This window comes from Desarmillaria tabescens, assembly GCF_030435595.1.
Source record: "Desarmillaria tabescens strain CCBAS 213 chromosome Unknown EV420scaffold_38, whole genome shotgun sequence".
NCBI classification, from domain to species: domain Eukaryota; kingdom Fungi; phylum Basidiomycota; class Agaricomycetes; order Agaricales; family Physalacriaceae; genus Desarmillaria; species Desarmillaria tabescens.
Genome location: NW_026848337.1, coordinates 321,813 through 346,272, shown reverse-complemented (window position 1 = coordinate 346,272; position 24,460 = coordinate 321,813). Strand labels below are relative to the sequence as shown.

At 50.9% G+C, this 24,460-nt stretch overlaps 3 protein-coding genes across 3 annotated transcripts; 2 read left to right on the top strand and 1 right to left on the bottom strand.

The window, feature by feature from the left end:
* Window positions 1-1,324: 1,324 nt before the first annotated feature.
* EV420DRAFT_1646981 (uncharacterized protein) lies at window positions 1,325-4,642 on the bottom strand (the record flags this gene model as incomplete). Its single annotated transcript, XM_060477985.1, has 12 exons — window positions 1,325-1,710; window positions 1,772-1,958; window positions 2,017-2,095; window positions 2,155-2,265; window positions 2,302-3,176; window positions 3,237-3,272; window positions 3,327-3,361; window positions 3,426-3,460; window positions 3,521-4,152; window positions 4,205-4,372; window positions 4,427-4,481; window positions 4,530-4,642. 12 exons carry the CDS (start codon window positions 4,640-4,642, stop codon window positions 1,325-1,327), a joined length of 2,712 nt encoding a protein of 903 aa, XP_060326945.1.
* A 5,771-nt stretch (window positions 4,643-10,413) lies between these two features.
* EV420DRAFT_1483169 (uncharacterized protein) lies at window positions 10,414-10,830 on the top strand (the record flags this gene model as incomplete). Its single annotated transcript, XM_060469947.1, has 1 exon — window positions 10,414-10,830. One exon carries the CDS (start codon window positions 10,414-10,416, stop codon window positions 10,828-10,830), a length of 417 nt encoding a protein of 138 aa, XP_060326944.1.
* An 848-nt stretch (window positions 10,831-11,678) lies between these two features.
* On the top strand, window positions 11,679-13,541 carry EV420DRAFT_1483168 (uncharacterized protein; the record flags this gene model as incomplete). The annotated part of the gene is made up of 6 exons (XM_060469946.1): window positions 11,679-11,708; window positions 11,758-11,806; window positions 11,920-11,957; window positions 12,189-12,203; window positions 12,392-12,849; window positions 12,878-13,541. The coding sequence occupies 6 exons, from the start codon at window positions 11,679-11,681 to the stop codon at window positions 13,539-13,541; spliced, it is 1,254 nt and encodes a 417-aa protein (XP_060326943.1).
* Between the last annotated feature and the right edge of the window lie 10,919 nt (window positions 13,542-24,460).

The following is a 24,460-nucleotide window of genomic DNA, read 5'->3' as shown; positions in this document are numbered from 1 at the left end:
TTGATCGTGCTCCGAGCCTTGAAGATAGTCTCGCAGAACTCCTTGTCCTTGATGAGCTCCTCCTTGTGATGCTCAAGGTGATCCTGACAAAATCAGGTCAGAAACGTCGCAAAAATTAGTGAGCTCACTAAAACTTACGGTGTACTCCTGGAGCTGGCCCATTTTCTCAGCAGCAGTAACACTAAGGTTCTGGCAGAGCTGAGTAATGACAGCCTTCACAGCGACAAAGGGCATAGCAGGAGCAGCAGTCGAAGACATAGTAAGAGATGAGGGTGTTTTGGCTGAACAACGCAGAGAAAAGCATGAGTACTGGTTGAGAAAACGAGTTGTTGGGATAAAAATTGTCGGTAGACTGGCCTCGCTTTTATACCAGTACTCGCAGCAGCCACAGATGGAAAAATTAAAAATTTAATCCCAACAAATCGTGACTTAGAGAGAACTTCACAACCTAGCAAAGCCCGAGCGAACAATGAAAAGTGAAGTACAATGGGCTTTGATAGATTTGAAATTGGGTTGATAGGTGAAGTATAGAGTCGGTCTTGAAGAGATTAGTGACTGAGGACAGTCAATGTCTTTTAGTGTGGGGGATATAGTGGTATACACAGTATACCTTTAATATTATGTGGAATTAGGACATAAATTTTCGATTCTACGAACAACACCAAAGAGATATTGGCACGTGAAAAAGCAGCCACTTAGGCGAAGATGTCAAATATTTGAAATAAGGATGGAAACAAGTCCACAGAAACGGCGACTGACTGAAAGACCAGTGCCAAAAGGGACAGGAATGAAAGAACAAACAAAGAGTTCTGGTATCCAGAAAACAAAACTCTAAATACAAGACAGATGACAGACACCGAAAAAGACAGAGAAACCACACAAGCCTGAAGAAAGTAGCAAGCTCGCTCGCCAAGACGCGAATGGATATGGCATCAATGCAAATCAGGGACTTAGAGTTCTGATGCAGGGCCACATAGGCAATGACATCACCAAATCACCGCCTGATCGTCTTCCGTGGCAGTGGTGTAAGAGTGTAATTTCTTTACTTCAGGTCTTTTTACTCTATATCAGAAGTCTTGTCTGATCGCTACAGGCGAGAATCGAATCGAATCTGTTCTAAGTTGAGCCATGTTGCTCTACCAGCAGGATTCCTATGCCTATCCTGCTACTGCCTTCTAAGATCGCACATGAAAAACAGGACAAAGAGCAGCAAGAGATTTTGGATAAAAAGCCTTAAGGGCTGCAAGAAGATAACAAAAAGACAAAAAGGAGATACTACAGGAGATACATAGAAAGTCCGCCCACAAGATATACTACAAGGATATCAATCACTGGAGCTGCTGCTACCACTGCTGCTAGCAGAAGAGCCGCTAGGATCTAAATCCTCCTCGGACTCGTCACCCTTGATAGGAGACTTCGACTTAGAACCAGCCGCAGAACGAGAAGACTCGCCAGGCTTTGGCAAGTTAAGAGGACGACTGAGGGAGCGACGGATACCATCATTGATGATGAAGCTAGAGACTTCCTCGTAGGCAGAAGCCAGACCTTCGATGATGGCATTACCGTTCTCATGGCCAGCGATTTGGTCAAGAGAGTCGGCAAGCTGCTGGATCAGGTGGTCGTGCCTCAGGAAGTTGTGTCGCATGAGCACATCGAGGTGCTCCAGGTCGTGGTTTAGCGCATGGAGCTCCTTGAGATCAGACTCCATTGCTGTGGTGCCAAAAGTTAGTGAGCGGACTAAGAAGAGGAGGAATAAGAAAGAAATACATACAACCGACGTTGTATCTCACATACTTGGCGAGCTTAGAAGACACCTTGTTCATTTCTTGAGTGGTGTATCGAGCAGAACACCTGCCATGGTGACTACAGGTGCACTGATCACAGGATGCACCTGGGAATTGGTTCGTCCAGGTACAGTTGAGATCCCTAGTCGAGCAGGGAATGCAGTCGCCAGAAACCTTGAAAAGAAAAAGGGAGAGTCAGAGAAAAGTAGGCAAAGCTAGCTCACTCACTCACATCAGGAACCCACGCGAAATAAGGAAAGGGATCCGAGCGTGCACCAAAGGTGCCATTCTTGTCACTGTACTGGATGGGCCTAGGATACACAACGATTGAGATAACATAGAGGAGACGGAAGCAGAGAAAGAAACTCACTTGAAGAAGGCAGCGGGGCCCTCGTGAATATCCTCAAAGGTTAAGGCTTCGAGCTCCGAGCGGCTAGTAGAGTGGCAGCCGATAGCAACCCCAGACCCAGCACCAGGCTCGCTAAGCATATAACGAGTGTCAGGTTTGCAAGCTCACTTTTTGGCCTTCCCCTTTTCACATGAGACCTGCTTCTTCTTCTCTTGCTTGGTGTTGGAGATCCTGCGTTTCTTCTTGGGAGGCGCATCATCGTCGGAGCCCGATTCTGACTCCTCAGGGAGCTCGATGACAGGAGGAAGAATGGCTGCCCTGGTAGCAGCGGCACGCGAGCGTGTAAGAGGAACATGAGGAGAAGCCTCCACCGGTGGAGGCGAAGCCCTAGCAGCCTGGAGCGGCTTCTTGCACTTGGCTAGATGAGAAGGCCCAGCCGCAGGCATGGGGCTCGGAGAGGCGATGGTATGGTGGAGAGTAGACGTACAAACACGCACAAAAGGGGGAGGAGAACGAACGGACTCCTCAGCCTGAGGAGGAGTTGCTGGTGGAGCCTTGGTCTTCCGGACAGGCTTTTTCCTCTTGGAAGGAGAGGCACCGGCCTTCCCTTTGCCCTTGCTATGAGTAGTACATTTGGGAACCTCCACAACAGGAGATCCCATGTCAAAGTCATGATTGGCGATGAGGTCGCCAGAAACAGCATCATAAACAAGCTCGGGCAAAGGTGCCCAAGCTTCCTCAATGACAGGAATATCGTCAAAGAGATCGCCAGCACCACCAAAGTCAGACGGAGGCGGAGGAGATCGAGAAGGAGGACGATGACCATCGTCCTCCTCAGAACTTGGGAAGAATAATGGCTCTTGAGGCTGCAGGGTAGAATCGGTCCCCCTTAAAGCAGAAGGGACGGGCACTGTGGAAAACTCCCCATCTCCAACAACCGGAGGCAGGGGAGGGCTCACTTGAGCATGGGGCCGGCATTGAGGAGTACGGCCCAACATCACAGTATGCGGAGCAGGGCGCACGGGGGTAGAAAACGATGAGAACTGAATAGCGACCATGAGTAACTGGCAAGAGAGCTAGCACAGAATACGGAGTCTACTCACCCCGGGCTGAGGAAGTCTTGAGTCTGGGGGTAGTGGCTGGAAATAAAAGGAGTAAGCGACCGGAGACAGAGGATGAGGAGAAGAACTCACACTCTGAGGTTGAGGTTGACGCCTAGGGTCAGGAGCTAGAAGGAGGAAAGCCTGAGTTAGCGAGCTCGCTAAGTTAGGCTAGGACATTCAGCCACTTACTCGGCGGAGTAGGCGGCACTGGAAGACTGGCAGTACTGGAGGATGAAACACTGTTAGAAAAGTGAAGAGGAACAACCAAAGGAAAGAAGACTTACACCCGATGGTTGAGATCGAGGAAAGTCGCAGCTGAAGGCAGAGCAGTCCCGGGAGTTGAGGCTGGAACCCTCAACGTCTGCTGCAGGTCGTGAATAGAGGCCACCAAGTGGTGGTGACTGTGATGCACAGCAGGAGGCTGAGACTCAAAAGCTGGGGGAGGATGTGACAGTGGAGGCATGGGAAGCCGATAAGGTGGAGGCGCTGGAGTCGAAGGAAGGCGAGGCGCAGGAGTACGAGGAGGAGCTGGGGTTGAAGGCCCAGCAGGAGGACCAGCCGGACAAGGAGAAAAAGGGAGCGCCAGCGCCAGAGTAAGAGTCTGCCCATTAGAGAGTGGGCTAAAATTTGAAGTCACTGGTGCACTGGGTTGGGCACCACAGCGGCGACAAGGCTGAGGAATAGGGGACCCCTGCTCAGAAGCGAGCTCATCGACATCATCTGGAAGAGGAGTCGGGTACCATGGAAAAACGACACCCGGGAAGGCCTCTTCGTCGATCAGTGGGGTACAAAGGATGTCCTCAGATTCCAAAACCTCCTGCTGCAGGAGATAATGAATGAGAGGTAGGGGCGGAGACGTCATAACAAAGCTGGGTTCACCAGGGAAGGGTAACCCGACTGTTAGGCATGGTAGGCCCTATAGAACCATGAATTAAATGGGCAGGGATAAGAGGAAAAGTGAGACTCACATGAGAAGGCCATGTCTCAGTGGGGACACGAGCGATGAGCTGGTTCCAACCCAGGACTCTAAGCCTGGGAGGCAGAGTGTCGTGCCAGCGAGTGAGAAAGCCATGGATGTAGGCCCCAATTCTAGAATCGATGAGGCGCTGGTCACGAAGGCGACGCATGTTGGGAAACTAACAACAGCGGAAATGAGCGAGCGGGAGAAAGAGAGCCGGAGGAGTATGCACCAAGAGATTGAAAATCTTGTGAAACATCTCAGAGAGAGTTTCCGGAGTATGCTCCCTGCAGTGGTGATAAACAGGCACGAAAAGGGCAGTCACTCAACGGTACACATAGTAGTACTCGTGCGGGTTGAAACGCACAAAGTACCGGTAGCAGATATGCTCCTCGGGTGATGGCAAGAGGTTGGGAAGGGCGGCAATGGCTGGAGTAGGACTGGACATGTTGAAGAGACTTCTGAAATAAAAAGAGAAGCGTCAGCCAACAGTGACAGCATGCTTTAGAACACGTACTGAGTTGAACGGCGGCGACAGAAATCGCAGAAGAGAAGACAGAGAGTGAGCTCACTAGAAAAGTGGGCGAAAAGAACAGAAAGGTGGGAAAGCAAACTGGAGGGACTTAGCTTTTATTTAGTGAGCTCTCCAGTCCCCAACCTTCTAATAAGAAAAGAAGCACTCACGTGAGAACTTCTATGAACATTGATGTACCCGGCACCTGTGCCTTCAAATTTGGAGCACATGGAAAGGAAAGAAAACATGCGGACCCACAACGCGATGACTGAGGATGGTCAGGACTTTAGTGGGGGGGATATATTGCGACTGCAGCCTATTTACGTGTGTAATTTTGCAATCTAAAGTTTTTACATGCATACTGAGATATAGTGAGCAAGCGGACTAAAACTACACATTGACACTAATGCTATGTGGTGCAATGATATGGAATATAACTTATAGCATAAGAAGCAACGGGATTCTAAACAGGACTTAGTCACCGCACTGTACCTGACAGGCATGCGTGATGAGAAGGCCAAACCCTATACCCAATGCCTTAGGCTCTAACTTACAAGCACGCTCGTGGGAGCTAGATAAAACCTTGAAGATTGCAGTAACACTAAGAGTACTTAGCGTGCTCGCTAACTGTGACGTGTCGTACCTGAAAATCTGGGGAAATCCTTAAGCGAGATGACAGATATCACCAGCATGAACTTGGGCAATGGGCTTCAGCCGAAGTCCGCAAGCCTGCGTTCCATTGTTTTGAGTCCCATTGTTAGAAGACTCACTTGTTGCCATGTCTACAAGAAGCCTCTGTGAATCCAAGAAAGAAGTCTTGAACGACATATGCCAGGACTGATAGTTCCGGGCATCTAGACCTGTCAGTCACTAGAGAACAAGCCTGCAGGTGCCAGGAGAGCACCTCTTGGCACACGTTTAGCGAGCTCACTATAGGAATGAGACTAAAACTGGGAAGTCCGACTCGGATGCTCAGTAAGGCGGCAGTGGCAACATGCTACACATGTAGGAGTCTGGGTACTGCGCGATGTTTGTAATTCTAATTCTCCTGTAGTATAAGTAGACTGGTTACAGTAGGTAGAGGCCAAGTTTCGAGCCCCCGAGTTCCTGTGCACGTGCTGAAGGCGGTACTGTAACAAAGGATCAGTTTGTGACTTCGAGTCTTGCGTAGAGTTAGCGAGCTCACTCAGAGAAATACAAGATACCCTTGAGAAAAGACCTTTGTGCACTTAGTTCCGAGAGAATAAGAATCAGTGAAGCTGTTCTGTTCCATTTGAGTGTTGATAAGTCCGTTCAGAGTATGTTCTGAAGAGGAAAAGTGAGATCTGTTCTGTTCTGTTCTGTCTGTTCTGCATCAGTTCTGTTTCGAGTTTCCGCTTTCTGAATCTGTTTCTGAGCACTTCTGAAGTGTTCTTGAGTCGAGATCATCTGTTGAAGTTAGTTGGGGAACCCCTACATACAGTTGTGTAGCGAGCGGACTATGTCAGTGTTTGTCTGTGGTGTTCTTTTAGCGAGCTCACTAAAGTTTCGGTGTGTATTGCCTCTGTTTCTGTCGGGATCAGTGTCCCCTTGTGTATTATAACTCAAATCTGCCTTGAAGGTTGCGTCGCGCCAGTGAACGACCTTCCTGTAAAAAGTTCCTAGACTTAGGGATTCATTAGAGAAAGCTTAGCTTCGCTAAGAGCACTGAGAATAAGAGAAACTCTTTGAGATATTGAAGTATAGTTGGATTGCATTAGAAATAATCGCTCCCCCTAGAACTTACGAGGGTGATTGTAGTTTGTGTAGTTGTGTGAGTGTGTGTGTGGGTTTTTGAGGTTCGCCTTTTAGCCTGCTCACTATTCCACAGGTGCCCACAGCCAGCCTCTTCAATGGTACAAATGGCGACGGTAGGATAAAATTCCTAGCTTTCCTCTAGCCTCCTTTACCAACTTCAATTGCTTCCACATTTCAGCTGCGGTGGTAGCACCTGCAATGTGAATCATCTGCATGTCGCTTAGCGTCAGCTCTATTTGGGTCTGTGCCTTCCCATCCATCTCCTCCCATTTGCGTAGCTTTGCAGTTTCCTCGGCTGTTGGTGCCTTAGGGTCTGCTGCACTCAGTTTCGCTTCCTTTCCCTCGGCATACTTTAAGAGACTCTGTTCTCATAGGATAGCTGTCACATGATGCTTCCACAAAACCCAATTGTCTTCTCAAAGGAGCTCGATTCAGAATAGTGATGATGGTGTCGAATCAATTGATGATGACATGATGTGATGAGGGCTGGGGTTTTGATAGTTGTATTAGGCGAGTACTGTTCGTGTAGGTATGTAGGTGTATAGATTATTTAGGCTTCAGGGCCCATAACCTATTGTGAGGATGAGTGAAATACGCAGTGGTAAACCTATCTCTCGATCTACTACCTTAGTGGTGGTTGAGTATGAAGGAATAATTATTCTACTAGGCCAAAACTTCAGCCTTATATACTACACAATGTATCTAGAAAGTTCTACTACTTTACTTATGTTTATATCTACTTGAAGGTTCCAGTAAGTAAGAGTACAAGGGGAGAAACATTTAGCAAGAGCAATGATGCTCGAATATTCTGGATGTTGCCGGATTGCCGAGACACAGCATGCCTGTCACTATGTCACAACCTGTAGGTCAGTCACAACAACTAGTAATCAAGAAACTACCTCTAGACCACGTATTGCATGATCATTCACCATTTACTCATGACTAGCCAAGAAATTCTTACCAATAATACCCTTTACCCAGTTTATTTATACTTTGATTGTACCTTACTAGTCAGTATATAAGTAGTAGAGTAGGTGCACATGCAGGCAGGCAAGCCATCCCCATGATTGTGACCTACTAGTCAGTAACTAGTGCCCCAATTAAAGGCTTTTGTGCTTAACCTTGCCAAAGCGGCGACTAGTCGCTAAGTTATCCATAGTATTGAGTGAATAGAAGTGTTTTAGAGTCCACTGTTGCATCCTGCATAGGCTCAGAGTGTTTCGAAGTTAGTTTAAGTGAGTTTCTCAAAGTTTAAAGTATTATTCTTAGGCCAAGAGTGCCACTAGTCAGCCAAGAGTGCAACTAGTCAAGTGTCTATCACTTGTAGGAAGCAGTATAGGGCCAAGAGAGCCACTAGTTCGAAGCAGTTTCAGTCAGAGCGAGTGCAGTAGCTCCAAACAAGTCACTATTACAGTCAATTGTGTCTTAACAACCCCACTAGTGCGAGTAGTACCTTTGTATAGCTCACTAGTAACGAATAAACATCTTTATAATAACTTCCCTTGATTATTGAAGTCTGTAGAGTGCTTCTATCATACTCGAAATGCCCAAATTCAATATATTTGGTGATTTGTGTAGAGTAGTAGAGGGTTTGGTGTTTGTGGTGTTCATATCCATTCACTAGCCTTTAGTTACTCGCCATTACCGAGCACATCACTGTATTGATGATATTTTGGCTGATGCCAGATCTGGAAAAATTTGGTCCAAGCTCGACATGATGGATAGTTTTTTTCACACTAAAATGCATCCTGACAGTATTCCTCTGACTGCTGTGAACACACCCTTTGGTCTATATGAGTGGACAGTAATGCCGCAGGGTATGAAGAACTCACCCTCAGTATATCAACACCAGGTTAACGAGGCTCTGTGTGCATTTATCGGAAAGTTTTATCACATTTATCTAGATGACATCATTATCTGGTCCCAGTCTCTAAAAGAACATCAACAACATGTCTGCATGATAATGGATGCTCTGAAGAAGGACAGACTTTATTGTAATGCTAGAAAGTCAGAATTTTTCAAATATTCCATCTGTTTCTTGGGACACAGGATTTCCCTGAAAGGAATCGAGCCCAACAACTCTAAAGTTAAATGGATACTAGATTGGTCTGTACCTCGCTCCCCATCTGAAGTCCACACTTTCTTAGGACTTGTTCGCTACCTCGCATCCTTCCTACCTAACCTGGCTGATCACACAGCTGTTCTGACTCCTTTGACTGCTCTGAAGCCAGATCGCTTCCTCCCATGGACAGAGGAACATCAGTTCACCTTTGACTCAATTAAGTCACTTGTTGTGTCTGCAGAATGCCTCACTGTTATTGACCATGTTAACCCTGGAGAGAACAAAATTTTTGTTACTTGTGATGCAAGCGACAGGCATACCAGTGCTGTGCTTTCTTGGGGTCCCACTTGGGAAACTGCTCATCCTGTTGCCTATGAGTCCATACAGCTCAAAGGTGCACAGTTAAATTATCCAGTACATGAAAAAGAGCTTCTTGCTATTGTACATGCTTGTAAGAAATGGAGGTCTGATCTACTTGGAGAACATTTCCAGGTTTATACTGACCATCATACCCTTGAAAACTTCAAAACTCAGAAGACCCTCTCTCATCAGCAGGCTCGCTGGTTGGAGGAACTTTCCCAATTTGACATGACAATCTCGTACATAAGAGGTGAAGATAATACTGTTGCTGATGCCTTGTCTCATCTACCAGAAGACCCTCTTGAAGAGGTACCTGACTTTGATCCTGATGAAGTACCATGCTGGCAGGCTTGGCTATCCACACATCCAGTTGCTTCCATACAGTCCTCTCTAGAGATTTCTGCTGATTCTCATTTGCTCGATTCAATCATTGAGGGTTATGTCACAGATGACTTTTGCAAGAAATTCATAACTGGGCAGAAAATCTTGTCTAATGTTTCTGAGGTGAATGGTTTATGGTATATCGGAGACCACCTGCTCATTCCTCATGTGGGAAATGTGCATGAGGAGCTTTTTAGACTGGCCCATGATTGTTTAGGACATTTTGGTGCAGACAAGGCCTATGCCATCTTGCATGACTCTTATTATTGGCCTAATATGCGATGCAATCTTGAACAGTCATATATCCCTTCTTGTGAATTGTGTCTTCGAAATAAATCACTGATGACAAAGCCTCATGGTCTCTTACATCCACTCCCAATCCCTGAAAAGTGTGGTGATAGTGTTGCTATTGACTTTATAGGCTCACTCCCTGAAGATTCTGGCTTTAACTGCATTGCTACTGTTACGGATCCTTACTTTTCCTTATTTTTCCTTTTCACATGGTACCTTATTGACTCATACATGCTTAGTACTGCGACACATGGACGTCACATCAGCACTTCTATTCAGGCCATAATGCCAGCTCATCGTATGATACACGGACTTATTAGCACCATTTTTAGAACTACACTCTTGTATTTAAACGCACCAAGCTGTGGCCTTAAGCCCCAGCTTTGGCTAAGGTTTATATACCTAGTTATTGACTCAATCGCTCTCACTTAGGCTGCCTAAGTCATCTGCTAAAGAGACCACTTGCGCCTGCTCATTGTACGCTTGACCGAAGTGCGAGTCACGTCATGAGTTTGACCCTGTTTGTCCTACTAGTGGGTTACATTTAGCCAAAGCTTCTCTCAAGGGCCTTCATTGTCAACCACGACAGTGAATGCCACCCATGAGCAGCACCACATCTAACACATTTAACGTCTTTGCCAGTTTCCTAACCGCCATCATCGTACTTATATTCTGTTTCCTGTATGGATACCTCCGATACAAACGACGACACCACACCAGAGTCCCGCAGACCCCCACTACCGGGAGAGTATACTACGGGCTCGACAGACAACCTAGACGCACCCCCTTCCACTATCGAAATGCCAGCACCTTCAGATTCTGACCTAGCGCTTCGATGTCAAGGAATGAGGACATCCACACCGACCTCCCAATCCAGCGAGACAAGGAAGACATGGAAGGAGAGATTCGGGTTGGCAGAGTTGAAGAGCAAGACGACGCCGACAGAAGGGAGCAGCAGGTCCTCGCAGACAGGATTCTTCGGGCATCTGCGGACCCCTCGGACGAAGAATCAGGGGCAACTGAAACCAGGGTCAACCCCACCACAGGAGGAGTCATCGTCGGTCCAGAAACTCGTCCCCGCTCCACCCGCCTCTACCTCACAACTGCCCACGGGGAAGAAGTTGTTATAGCCTACCACGGATTCTCCCCTCGCGCCCCCGATCCAGACGAGATCCCCGAGCCAGAAGAGTTCCACTCCCAGCAGCAGCACGACTGGGCGATCATGGACGCATGGCACCAAGCAAACCGGTGATGTGCTCGGTAACGGGCAGCGTGCAAATGAAACAAGCATCTAGATCGTCAATCTAGATACTAAATCACACACACACACTATCACCAATGTATATAAGTTCGAGGGTGAGTACGATAGAAGCACTCATGATGTACTTAGATTTAGATAATCTAGTGGGGTTTTGTCTGAAAACAACTTCAATTCTTCTTTCGATGTGTTTTACACAAGGTACACTAGTCCGCGATAGCAAGGTTTTATGAACTTGTTTTGCAAGGTATAATCGAGCAAGTTATACTCGTTTTGACGTCGTCTAGAAGAGCCTCTAGCGGACACTTCAAATAATCAAACAACCAAAGACTCCAAGGTCTACAAAGAGTGCAAAATCACTCTACAAAGAACGCTCAGGTTCTGACTTCAAGTACAAGACTTGCAAAGAGTACACAGACTCTGGAGTTCCTTGAACTCGACGATTGTTCGAACTTAAAGCGTTCTAGAGCTTATTTTACTTCAACTAGATGAGGTCTTTTGACTTAAAGTCGACTTCAGCACGTCTAGATTGCTAATCTCGGAGAGAGAGAGCACGAGGCCTTTGTCCGCAGAGCAGTTCAATTAACTAGCAAGGCGCAAATGCGGGGATGGCTCTACTTCCTACTTAACTCTTCTAGATTACTGTAGTCGCCCTTATGGGTTGACTTTGGTAACTTAATTCACTTCAGTCGAGGATATGCAATAAAACCAGTGATTGATTAGGTAGCTATACAGGCTACTAGCACAAACGCGGGGGAATGCTTTCCTGCCATTATGCATCTAGTCGCTGCTAATTTATATGATTCGTGTTCTAGGTATAGGAGCCCATATCTACAGTAATTATGGTACGAGCTTTGGAATTAATACAAACGGTGAGTCACTATCCTACAAGTATCGCGCCATTCCGTAGTTTCTATTCAGTTTGACGCGACTGCGCCGGATTATTCTGTCACCGAGGAGTGCCCTACTAGTACGTGGGTGCTCCTTCTTCCATCTGCAAGGCTTGCCGTGTGCCGTATGTATGGAATACTGCGGTATGCGCAGGATCTCAAGGATGTAACCACTGATCACGATCGACTGCAGGTCCAAGATTATATTCTGTTGATCACTGCACGATCAAGGTCGGTCATCTCAGTACCCAATGTGGCTATTCATTCTTCCAAGGTTATTCCTTTCCTAGCCTGAGTTGATCTCGAAAGCTGGTCTGTTTCTCGACTTAGCAATTTTTCTTGACAGGTTCTTTCTACTCGTCGAGGTGACGAGGCATCTAGTTCATTCCATTCTTCAACTTCTTGGTTTTTATACTCCATACAGACAAGTCCCTGAGATTTGACTGTAATAGTCTTGTTTAGGTGGGGCTTAGCTTGGTGTGTTGACAGCTGGTAGAATTGACTCTTCGAGACGTCATTTCTAAGTCCGTTCTGTACTGCCGTGCTTTCATTCTTTATGTAGTATTTAGCTACCAGCGTGAAGCCTCCACTGTAGCTCTCTATACCATTTGTAGATTGCATAAACTGATGTAAAATCACAAAATCTATGGGTAGCCTGATACCAGGCATATCACTGGCTCCCTCCACTTGAGGACAGGGAGATACCAGAGTTCAACCTCCAGTACCCCGACTCACCCACTATTCCCGGATACCCAGACCTCAGCATTGCTACTGGGAGAAGTGACACCGTGACTAGGGGGGGAAGTCCGGGGCCAGATCCCAGAGACATTTCTGACTGCGACCCCAGGGATACCTCTGGACCAGACTCCTACGACTCCTGGGTCACGGACGACGGAAGGCACAACCCCCACCCAATTCGAGTCGAGCTCGCAGACCACCACCTCAGCCCCTACGGGGAGTGCCACGGAGATCTATGCCACCAGCTTCAAGCCATTGCTGAGGACCGGAGGAGGGACTGGGAGACCCCTGAGCCCCTCATACCCTACGTCAAGTGGACCATGGGAGAGTACGGAGCCAAGCCAGAACTGGCCCAGTTCTTCTTCGACAACCCAATCCACTCAGAGTAGGACGTACTCTATAGAAGGTTCCAGGACTTCGCCAGGGGAGTATGAAATCAGAACTGAGCCCTCACCCGAAGGGGAGGTGCCCACATACCAGAAAGACAGGAACTCCCCATACTACCACAGGCCAAAGACCAGCCCCTCTATTTCTGGCCTCGAAATACTCAGACCCACATCTGGAACTGCTGGTACCCATGGGAGCACACTGCCCTCACCGACTACCGATACTGGATCACGGAGCCAGACACAGAGGAATCCATGCCCTATCCCCAATCAACCCCCCAACCCCATAATGAAGAAGGCGGTGACTGAGATGGACTGGGAAGAGCTTCTGGAATGGCAGGGGGGATCCCTGGCCAATGAAGGGTCATGGATCACCACGGACGCGGCCAAATTAATGTACCAACAGCAGTTACCGGAGATGGTCAGAAATGCTATATATGAAGATGAAGTTCGATATCACGTGGCGAAACTATGGAATCAGTTGCACAATGATCAGGCAGATGTACTCCAGCCCTTCGAACAAAGAAGCTATCCACCCTATCACTGGGTGATAATCCCAAAGGAACCGAAGGCCACCTTACCCCCAGGAAGTAGGTTACTAGGGGGAATGCCGGCCGAGGAAGCAGTACCTGGAGGAGAAGAATGGACGGACCCAGCCCAACCGCCCTCTCAGCATGCAAAGGTGCTGTGACCGAAACGACCTCCTCCGCCACCTCCTTCACCTCCGACACTGCCCTACAACCCGCACCATGACTACGAGCTACAGTCATTACCAGAACTAGTCGACCTAGAACTGCCACCTGACCCGCCAGGGCCACCACCCGATAGCCCCAAACCATGGGAAATAGAATCGGCAGAACTACTGTGGGGAGCAGTTAGGCCCAAAATGATGAAGACCCCAGCCCCATTCTCAGGAGCTTCTAGCGACGTAAAAAGATTCTTATCCGGATGCGAAGACTACTTCAACATCTTCCCCCGGGAGTTTCCGATGAGCACGTGGGGCTATGCTCCCTCCAGGATAGTGTTCACCACCTCACTAATGGAAGGAAAGGCGTTAGAATGGTGGATCCAGAAGAGGGAGCAGCTATACGACCCCGTATGCCATCATACCAGGTATCCCACCTGGCCCAGCTTCAATATGGAAGTCAGAGAAAGGTTCAGGGAGGTGGCCGAGATTGAACTAAAGAAGGTGAAATGGAAGGCATTACGACAGGCAAACTACAAAAACACCATCGAATTCTTCCAGGACTTCGAAATGCTAGCCATCGAAGCCGAGAAGTTTGGAAATGAGGAAGAGATGACCGACACGGTGAAGAAGGCAATCCGTACATGAACGAAGGACATCATCATGCATGGAGATAACAATCGGCCCTGGAACTATGAGGAGTGGAAATGGAGGGTAAAACAGATCGACGAGAACTATCACGTCCATCAGGCAGAGGAAGGGGGCAAACGACAGATGCAGAAACCTGCCATGCCCAGGCCCAGCAACCCCAGCACGATCGACCACAGGAAGGATTCCACTGGGACCACCTATGGAGGGCAGGGACTCCCCATGGAGGTGGACCAACTAAAGAGGGACGGGTTATGCTTCAGATGTGGTGGCCCCAGTCACATGTCCAGGGATAACAAGTGTGACCCTGATGAATCCAAGTGGCTGATCAAGTGGAAGCCCAATCCCAAGGCCGGGCAGTACAAACTATCCAAATCCATGATTCGCACAATGTTAAACAACCCCAACCAACCAGAAGACTTGGCCAGCACCACTCGAGTTGAAGAGGTAAAAGAAGAGCTGACGAGGAAGTAAGCGATTCAGTCACGTCAGCCAGGACTTTAGTTTCTATCCAATCTGTACGTACATCAACGCATTCGAATATACCCCCGTTGCCGTTAAAAGATACAGAAACTAAGCAAGAATCACAAGGCGGGAATGGTGTAGAAGGGGATTTCTGCCACCCAATGGGCAATGAACCCCGAGGACCTTCGGGCCCGACAGACAGGCTGGGGCCGTACCGGCGCAAGGAGGCTCCTGACATCCATGGAACCAGGAGTCCAGGGGAGGCGAGGGAGGAGGCTGACAGCAGTACTCGAGGCCCAGCAGACCCAGTGCCGAGCTGTTTTAAAGCAGAAGGGAGACCCCCAGCCTCACTGAACCAAGGTGTACAGGGGATTACCACCGTCCATATCGGCAATGAACCCCAAACCCAAGCCAGCGGGAAATCCGGTAAGCCAATCACTGAACAGACTGTAGTAGCAGGGAACGCGAATGCGGCAGCGAAACAGCATTCACGATGCATGGCTGCCTCAAGAAAGATCGACCCTTGCGAAACCCAGAACAAGAACAGCGACCAAATGCCGCCCCAGGGCCCCTTTTGGCCCGATGACCAAATGCCGTCGCAAGCATCACAACATCGCCCCGTCACTGTAGAAGAAATCCCTGATGAAGATGACAATTACAGCTACCTGCACCTGAAGGAAGCCTACGCCGAGGAGAAGGCCCGACCCAAGGTCGTGGAGTACCCTTGGCGCATGGGAACAAAGTGCCCACAGGCCTACCACCTGCACCAGGACCGACCAGAATGGATACGTCGGGGGTTGAAGAACGCTCAAACTCTAAGCAAACAGAAAGAGATACTGATGCGGTGGGTACACCCGACGAAAATAAAGGAGGTAGTGGCTGAAACCATCTGGCGACTCATGGAAGAGGAGGGAGAGAGCATGGCGCACATGACCCAGGGGCTAGATGAACTAGAGGAGCTACGGGCACCCCCTCAGTACATACGAGGAGGTAAGGGGTGCCATGTAACCATCGATCTATGCCTAGAAATGCTGGACACCTGTATCCCTCACCAAGTAAAGGCCCTAGTAGATAGCAGATGCACTGGGAGCGCCATTGACTGAACTTGGGCCAAAAACCACGACCTTCAATTATGGCCAACGGCGTGCCCCACCCCAGTATACAATGTGGACGGAATGAGAAACAAAGGTGGAGACATTACTGAATATGCCGAGGTCCGGCTAATTATTGGGGACCACGAAGAACGCATCGAGCTAGCGGTAGTAGACCTGGGAACCACACCTCTATTCCTTGGGTACGACTGGCTCCAATGGCATAACCCGATAATAGACTGGGCCACCAGAGCCATAACACTGGCTCGGTGTGACTGTAGGCCAGTACCATTCCGTCTACCAGATGAAGACCCCCTACACTGGACAGAGTATGAGGAAGGTGACCGAATTCTAATGGTTAACTTGGAACAAGAAATACACCTACGGGCAGCTGGGACACGATCCAACGACCTGGCCACCCAGGCTAACCAACAGAAGCCAGCCCACACATTCGAGGAAATTGTACCAAAAGACTACCACGAATACCGCGATGTCTTCGCCAAGGAAAACTTCGACGACCTACCATCCCACTAGCCATGGGACCATGCCATCAAACTAATCCCCAATGCGAAAGCCAGCCTAGACTGCAAGGTATACCCGCTCAACCCACAGGAACAGAGAGAGCTCGATGCATTCCTTGCCGAGAACCTCGACAGCGGAAGGATTCGCCCATCCAAATCCCCCATGGTGTCCCTGTTCTTCTTTGTAAAAAAGAAGGACGGAAAACTGAGGCCCATCCAAGACTACCGAAAACTCAATGAAATGACCATCAAGAATCGGTATCCTCTACCCCTTATAGGAGAACTCATGGACCAGCTGCAGGGAGCCCAGTACTTTACCAAACTAGACGTACAGTGGGGCTACAATAACGTCCACATCCAAGAAGGAGATGAGTGGAAGGCCGCATTTCGCACTAATCGAGGGCTGTTCGAGCCCTTGGTTATGTTCTTTGGACTCACCAACTCCCCCGCCACATTTCAATGGATGATGAATGACACATTCAAAGAGCTAATCGCCGAAGGAAAGGTCACGGTATACCTCGATGATATCCTCATCTTCACCAAAACCCGCACGGAGCATCGCCAGGTAACCAAGCGCATTCTGCAGCTATTGCACGAACACAAACTGTTCCTGAAGGCATCAAAATGCGAGTTTGAGGCGCTGGAGGTAGAATACCTGGGGGTGATTATTAGCGAGGGAAGCGTATGCATGGACCCCATCAAAATTGCAGGAATCCTGGAATGGCCAGAACCCACCAAGAAGCAAGAACTGCAGTCTTTTCTTGGATTCACCAACTTCTACCAACGATTCATCGAACACTACAGCGACAAAGTACACCCGCTAACACGATTAATGGGCAAGGTACAATGGGAATGGGGAAAAGCGCAGCGAGAAGCTTTTCAAGGGATCAAGCAATGCTTCATGAAAGGAGTAGTATTGGGGATGGCCGACGTCACCAAACCTTTCTGACTAGAGGCGGACTCTAGCGACAGGGCCATTGGAGCGGTATTATTGCAGGAAGACGAGGGGGGAAGGTGGAGACTGCTAGCATTCCTCTCCAAGGCGCTCTCCACTACCGAGCATAATTACAAGATCTACGACAAAGAACTCCTGGCCATCATGTTAGCCCTGTCGGAATGGAGACACTACCTGCTGGGGGCCCAACTAGATTTTGAGATCTGGAGCGACCACCAAAACCTACAATACTTTCAGAAACCCCAGAAGCTCAACCGTCGACAGGCCAGGTGGGTCACCAAGCTAGCCGAATACCACTTCAGCCTTCATCACAAGCCAGGAACGTCCAACAAGAAGGCCGATCTACTCAGCCGCCGAGTGGACCACGAACAAGGGAAGGACGACAACCAAGATATAGTTGTCCTCATGTTACGGTTCATTCATTTCTTTTTCTTTTCTTACGTATTCACGCTTACTCTATGCTGCGATTTCGATCGGACGCTGCTGCGGCACTATTTTTAGCCTACGCAACGTGTATTTAAGTAGAGCCTCAGCTGGTCTAAACCCCAGCTTCGGCTAAGGTTTATTCTACCTGACATCGAACTCCGTTCTTCGTGACTACTTGCCCCATCGACTTATGTCGCCTTTGACTTGCTTGGTGTCGACTACCGAAGTGCGAGTAGCGACCTTAGTACGATCTAAGTCGATTTGAGTTAGTGGCTAACATTTAGCCGAAGCTCGCTCTACGTTGCTCAGCGTCACTTCCGAGAAAGAGCGCTGCCCAACTCTTTTACGAGAAAATACCCCGCTTGACCAGAGAGGTCATCGCCTACGTTCGTGTGGACAACCCGGTGCTTGTCAACGTACAGCGAGTGGACCAACGGAAAAGCACTCACCGTCACCATTCATCCGATACACTACGTCGTTGCACTAGCCTTGTGGTTAATACCCCCTTGGCTACTGCTTCTGTTGTTAGTAACCCGGTTGATTGTTAACTTCATCATCCACGACGACCTACTCCTCGCAGTCTTCCTGACTGTCTACTTAACCTTCCTCCTAATCGGACTCGGAATATCAGCAGTGGTACTAGCAGGACTGCTAGCTGCCCTGTACTCAATATATCCCCGCCTCTTTTAGGAATCACGTATCCCAACACGAAACCCTTTATCATCGCCCTTCAGCTCGCCTCTATACTAACAGTCTTGCTGTTAATAGTAACGAGCACCCCTCCCGACGAGACCTGCGAAATCTCGTTAATGAACGGTTCCAACTACGAGACCGACCTTAGCCTGATCATCGCTCTTCTCATTGTTCTCACCATTCTTGCGGTATACCAGCTTGCATGGTCAATCGTCGACCTACGCCGAGGATAGATTTCCATACGGATGCCCTGGTCCGACGCCATTCCTGCAATCTTCGTAACTTTTATCGCCTTTTTCTTGTCCATTTCTTTATACTACACACTCCGCTGTTGCCGACAACAGAGAAGGGTTCGACCTCAGCTCCCCTTCCACTACGTGCCCAGCGCACCCGCATACCCCCCGCAGGTGATAGATATCCCCGCGGCCTCGCAACAAACACTACCCGCTCCAGGAACTCCTCGGCTAGAGCTACACTCTCTCTATGGAGAGTCCCTCTACGGATCGTCGCGACCCAGCTCGCGATCCTCAGAGTCGAGCACCGACTCCTACAGAAGCGCCACCAACGAGTCAACCGACTCCGTCGACATCACCGATACCAGGAGCATACTCCTCGACAGAGGAGACTCGCCCCTACCAGGCCTCTTCGATCAGCCTTCAGTCGAAGGCGAGTCAAGCCCCGACAGAGGCCGAGGACAAGGCACCAGGCATCTGGTCACGGGCGAAGAAAGCCCTGATACCGAGTTCGAAGGGGACGAGCTCACCGAGTGGGAAAGAACCCGCCTCGACGACATCCTCGACGACCTCTACCCGAACACGGAGGAGGATGCAACCTATTCCGGAGACAACTGGACCGGAAGGTCGTCCACGAAGTGGACCCTCGCCCAGTGGGGAGACTCCGACCTTGGAGCAGAGCGCCGAAGGTTTATACAGAGGCAAAAAGACGACTACGACGCCGATTCAGGAGAGCTTGGCCTCGGAGCCTCCGCGGCTTCCACCCGTTCAACTCAGCCACAGCCTGTTCCAAGGGCCTGGCCAACCAATCGAGGGCCCCCAGTCGCCTGGTACCCCGACACCAGTTGGGTCTATGCCGACGACGGGGAAGAGACTCCTGTGGCCGGAGTCACGACTGGAGGAGAGCCCGACCCGATCTCTGAAGGGTCCGAGGCCCCAGTACTCCCTCCCCCCGTCTCCTCGCACGAGCCGACGGATGGGGAGCTTTGGGGCGAGTTCCCAGATTACGACGCCGAGGAACTTGGAACAGTTACCTCTACCGAGCGACTCGCCGGAGTCCGCAACTGGGAACCGTCCGTCGCGTCGAGAGCCTTCGCCGACCCCCTCCCTCTTTCGCAGCGACCTTGGCCGCTCCTCTATCACATGTACGTCGAGTCCCTCGGACTCTCTCGAGCTGCCCGGGAGTCCCCAGAGGTCCAGGCCAGAATGGACCGAGGCCGAGCGCACGATGCACGCATCCGACGTGCCGAGGAGGACGCCCTCTACGGGCCCGACAGCTTCTGGGATCTTCCCCTCGAGCCCGACGCCACCCCCGCCGAGGTGGACAACCGAATCCGGGCCGCCGCCGTCCGTTATACAGGATATGCCAGAAGGGCGGGCGCCGACCTCGAGGCCAGAGCCCGAGCTTGGAGAGTCTATCAAGAAGAGATCTCCAACGAGGACTCCGACATCGGGAGGTGGCAGCGAAACAAGGAGCTGGACCGAATCGCCCGAGAGAGGAAGGAGGCTGAGGATGCCAAGCCGACCCCCAAACCAGGCTCTGGAGCCAACGGTAATGGCGGCGGTGAGGCAGGTCCTTCTTCAGGGGCCAGTGCCTAGGCCAGGCATTTTTGAGTTATTACCCTGGCACGGGCTGTATGAAATCATGATGGAAGACATGGAGAGAGACCCGCAGTGGCTCTTCTCCGAGGCGGGAGAGGATTACCGCCACGCGAAACAGATGGGGGACGTATACCTCATGAAAAATATCCTCGAAGTAGAAACCTGGCACAGGGCGGCGATCGTCTGGAACCTGGTGAACCCAGGGGCACCCCAACGGGGGTGTGAACCGTACAAGCGTCCTCAGCCGATGCCTCACCCGACCGACCTGTCGGGCTTCTTCCCTGAAGGGTTCTTCGGAGGAGCAGGAGAAGACGACGACGACATGGACGACCCAGGCGCAGGGCCGTCTCGCACCGACAAGGGGAAGGGGTCCACGGTACCCCCGCTCCCACCAAAACAGCCACCATACCCGGACCCCGCGGGATACCCTCCCCCGGGGGAAAATCGAAACTTGCGGTCGGTATCGCGACCGCCTAAACCGCCGGTACCGCCGCACGTACCATCCCCTCCGGACCCGATTCCACCCTGGCAACTCGCGCCGGGGGCCGTCAACAACCCGTGGAATGATGTCAAACCCAAGCTAGTAACTCAACCGGAGTACTTCACTGGGGTTTCTTCGGACATCACGCGCTTCCTCCATCACTGCGAAGTATACTTCGCGGTGTTTCCCATGTACTACTCCATGAACGATCAAGGGCATAACCCTTATCGTATCACGTTCGCCCAGGGGTACCTACGAGGAGACGCACAGCAGTGGTGGGTGGACCAGTACTACCGATATCGGGATCCGCAAGGTCACTGGAGATTCCCCACTTGGGCGGAATTCTCCGAGGACCTCAAGCGCGAGTTCCGAGAAGTAGCCGAATTGACGATATGGAAGGCGGAATGGAAGAAGATCCGACAAGCGGACTTCAAATCTGCAGTCGAGTTCTTCGCGAAGTTTGAGCGATTGGCCCACAAGTGCGAGGAGTTCGGGGACGAGAAGCAGATGTTTGAGGCAGTAGAAGCGGCCATCAGGCCTACGGTGCGCAATACGGTTATGCATGGGGACAACGAGCGCCCCACAACCTATGCCCAATGGAAGGCACGAGTATTGCGCATCGACGCAAATTATCGATACGGAGTAGCCCAGGGACTGGGCAATAAGTCCTCCTCGAACCAGGGCGGTTCGGGTCGAGGCAATCAACAATCATCGAAGGGATCGGGTACCGGGGGCGATAAGAAGGACGCCATGGGAACCACGTACGGTGGAGCAGGGCAGCCAATGGAGATCGACAAGCTGCGGTCCGATAAGCGGTGCTTTAAGTGTGGAAACACGGGGTGGAGCCCCAAGCACAAGTGCCCTGACGACAAGTCCAAGTGGCTCCCCGTCAAACTCCCACCACGCAAGAAACCCAACGTCGCCCGCCTTCGCCAACTACTCGAAGAAGCCGTGAAAGAGGAAAACGGGAAGGATACGAAGATCGAGGAGGTCAAGGACGATAAGTCGTCAAAAGACCAGCCGGCGTCGAAATAAGCGATTTGACGACGTCGGCCAAGGACTTAGTTTCTATTGGTGCGCGCTCATGTACTCCTAGTCGGACTTATACTACCTATGTAGGGACTCCGTACGAACAATATACCAATTTTTTCGCCGCGTTACCAGTTGAAGAAGCTAAGAATGAAGAATCGCAAACCGCCAACGGCGTAGGAGGGGATTTCCGCCACTGGGCGCAGTCTGTGCTCGGTAACGAACCCCTAGGGGCCGTCCCAGCTCAGGAACCCCCGGCCGACCGTACAGGGAAAGCCCCTCGAGGGCAGAGCCCCCTAGGTCGTGTCCCGACTGCACCCTTGACGAAGGGAGGTCAACCCGGAGAGGGAGAAAGGCCGTCAGCCCAGCCTGTAGGGCCTGCGTTCCCGCCTGTGGGGGCGTCTGTTCTTACGGGAAGCGATGGAAAAGCAGCTGAGGCCGGGAACTCGGGGGACCACCTGCACCTAGTAGCCAAGGGACACCCGACGGCAAACAGTGTAGACCCTTCGAGGGAGCCAATATGTGTGCCCCCACGAAGGGCAGCCCGAAGTACCGCCGGGTCTAGGAAGAGCAGCAAGCATGGATCCATAGTGGAGGTTACAACGCCGCGCGCAAGCGCCCGTGGCCAGGGCCGAACACAGGGCAGCGAGCCCTCCTCCACCAACTCGTCGGAAGGTGACCAAATGCCGCCGAGGGGCCCTATCGACCGGCCCGGTGACCAACTGCCACCCACGAGTACAAGACCTCGCGTATCCATAGAAGAAGTGGAGGACGAAGAAGCCCACTTACGGTCCGATATTCCGGTCATAACCCCAAAGCGCGCGACTTCTCCGGTAGTGTCGCTGTCCGCAACGCCTCTTGACAAAAAGGTAATTCCAGACATGTACTACGAGCCCCACGGGATTCTGTGGACCCGCCGGGCGTTGCGAATTGCCCGCGGAGACGCCGCGGCCAGAGCCATCCTCAACGGGTGGGTACACCCTCGTCGACGAGGGGAGGTCACCGACCAGCTCTGTCACCAGCTGGAGGAGCAGACCGAGACTGCCGCTCAGGCCCGAGAGAAGTGGCAGTGGATGCAGGACTTGCAGAAGCCGCCCATGTACATTAGGGGGCGGAAGGGACGTAACGTCTCAATAAAAGTGCAATTAGAAACTCTGGACACGAGGGAGACTCACGCTCTAAGCGCCTTAGTAGATAGCGGGGCGACCGGCAGCTCTATCGACCGGGCCTGGGCCCAGGAACACAGCCTTAACCTCAAAAAGGCGGCCCGACCCGTGCCGGTCTACAATGCCGATGGCACCCGCAATAAGGGAGGAGACATCACCGAGTACGCCGAAGTACGGCTGCGCATAGGGGACCACGTGGAGCGGATCGAACTAGCCGTAGTCGATCTAGGCTCCACGCCTTTATTCTTAGGGCATGACTGGTTACAACGTCATAACCCGCTAATTGATTGGGACACCGGGGCGGTCACTTTGGCCCGATGCACGTGCCGAAAGATTCCATTTTCCCTCCCTGACACCGACCCCTCGGCGCGGTGGGACGAGTATGAAGAAGGGGATACCATCCTAGTGGTTGACTTTGAAGAAGCCTTCCACGTACGGGCTATGGGGACTAGAGCCAACGAGCTAGCCGCCCAAGCCAACGCTAAGAAGGACGCCAAGTCATTCGAAGAAATAGTACCCGAAGAATATCGGGACTTCAAGGACATCTTCGATAAAGAAAACTTTGACGAACTCCCCCCACGTAAACCCTGGGACCACGCCATCGAGCTAATCCCCAACGCCAACGCCAACCTGGATTGTAAGGTCTATCCCCTTAATCCAATGGAACAGGAGGAGCTGGACAAGTTTTTGGACGAGAACTTGGCCACCGGGCGTATCCAGGCTTCGAAATCTCCCATGGCCTCTCCATTCTTTTTTGTTAAAAAGAAGGATGGAAAACTACGACCTGTTCAAGACTACCGAAAGCTTAACGAGATGACCATCAAAAACCGTTATCCGTTACCGCTCATCGGAGAGCTCATGGACCGGCTGAAGAAGGCTAAATACTTCACCAAGTTGGACGTTCAGTGGGGCTACAATAACGTGCGAATCAAGAAAGGGGACGAGTGGAAGGCCGCTTTTCGAACCAACTGCGGTCTCTACGAACCCCTCGTCATGTTCTTCGGACTCACTAACTCTCCTGCCACCTTCCAGTGGATGATGAATGACATCTTTAAGGACCTCATCACCGCTGGCGAAGTATCCGTGTATCTGGACGACATCCTTATTGCCTCCAAGACCAAGGCGGAGCATAAAAGGATTGTACGAAAAGTCCTCCAAATACTACGAGAGAACAACTTGTTCCTAAAGGCGGAGAAGTGTGAATTTGAAGTAGAGGAGACCGAATACCTGGGGGTTATCATTAGCGAAGGAAAAATCCGGATGGACCCTGTCAAGATTGCAGGTCTACTTGACTGGCCGACTCCCTGTCGTAAACAGGAACTACAATCCTTTCTCGGATTCTGTAACTTCTATCGACGATTCATTCGGGACTACAGCCGTCACGTTCGACCGCTTACGTCCCTTACCGGCAAACAAGAGTGGAACTGGGGAGAAGCACAGGAGGGAGCTTTCAAGAAACTGAAGGAGTTGTTCCGGGAGGACGTAGTACTTGCCATCCCGCTTGATCAAGGACGGTTCAGAGTGGAGGCGGATTCCAGCGAAGGGGCAGTAGGGGCGGTACTCTCCCAATGGCAGGACGAGAAATGGAGGCCCGTGGCCTTTCTCTCAAAGGCCT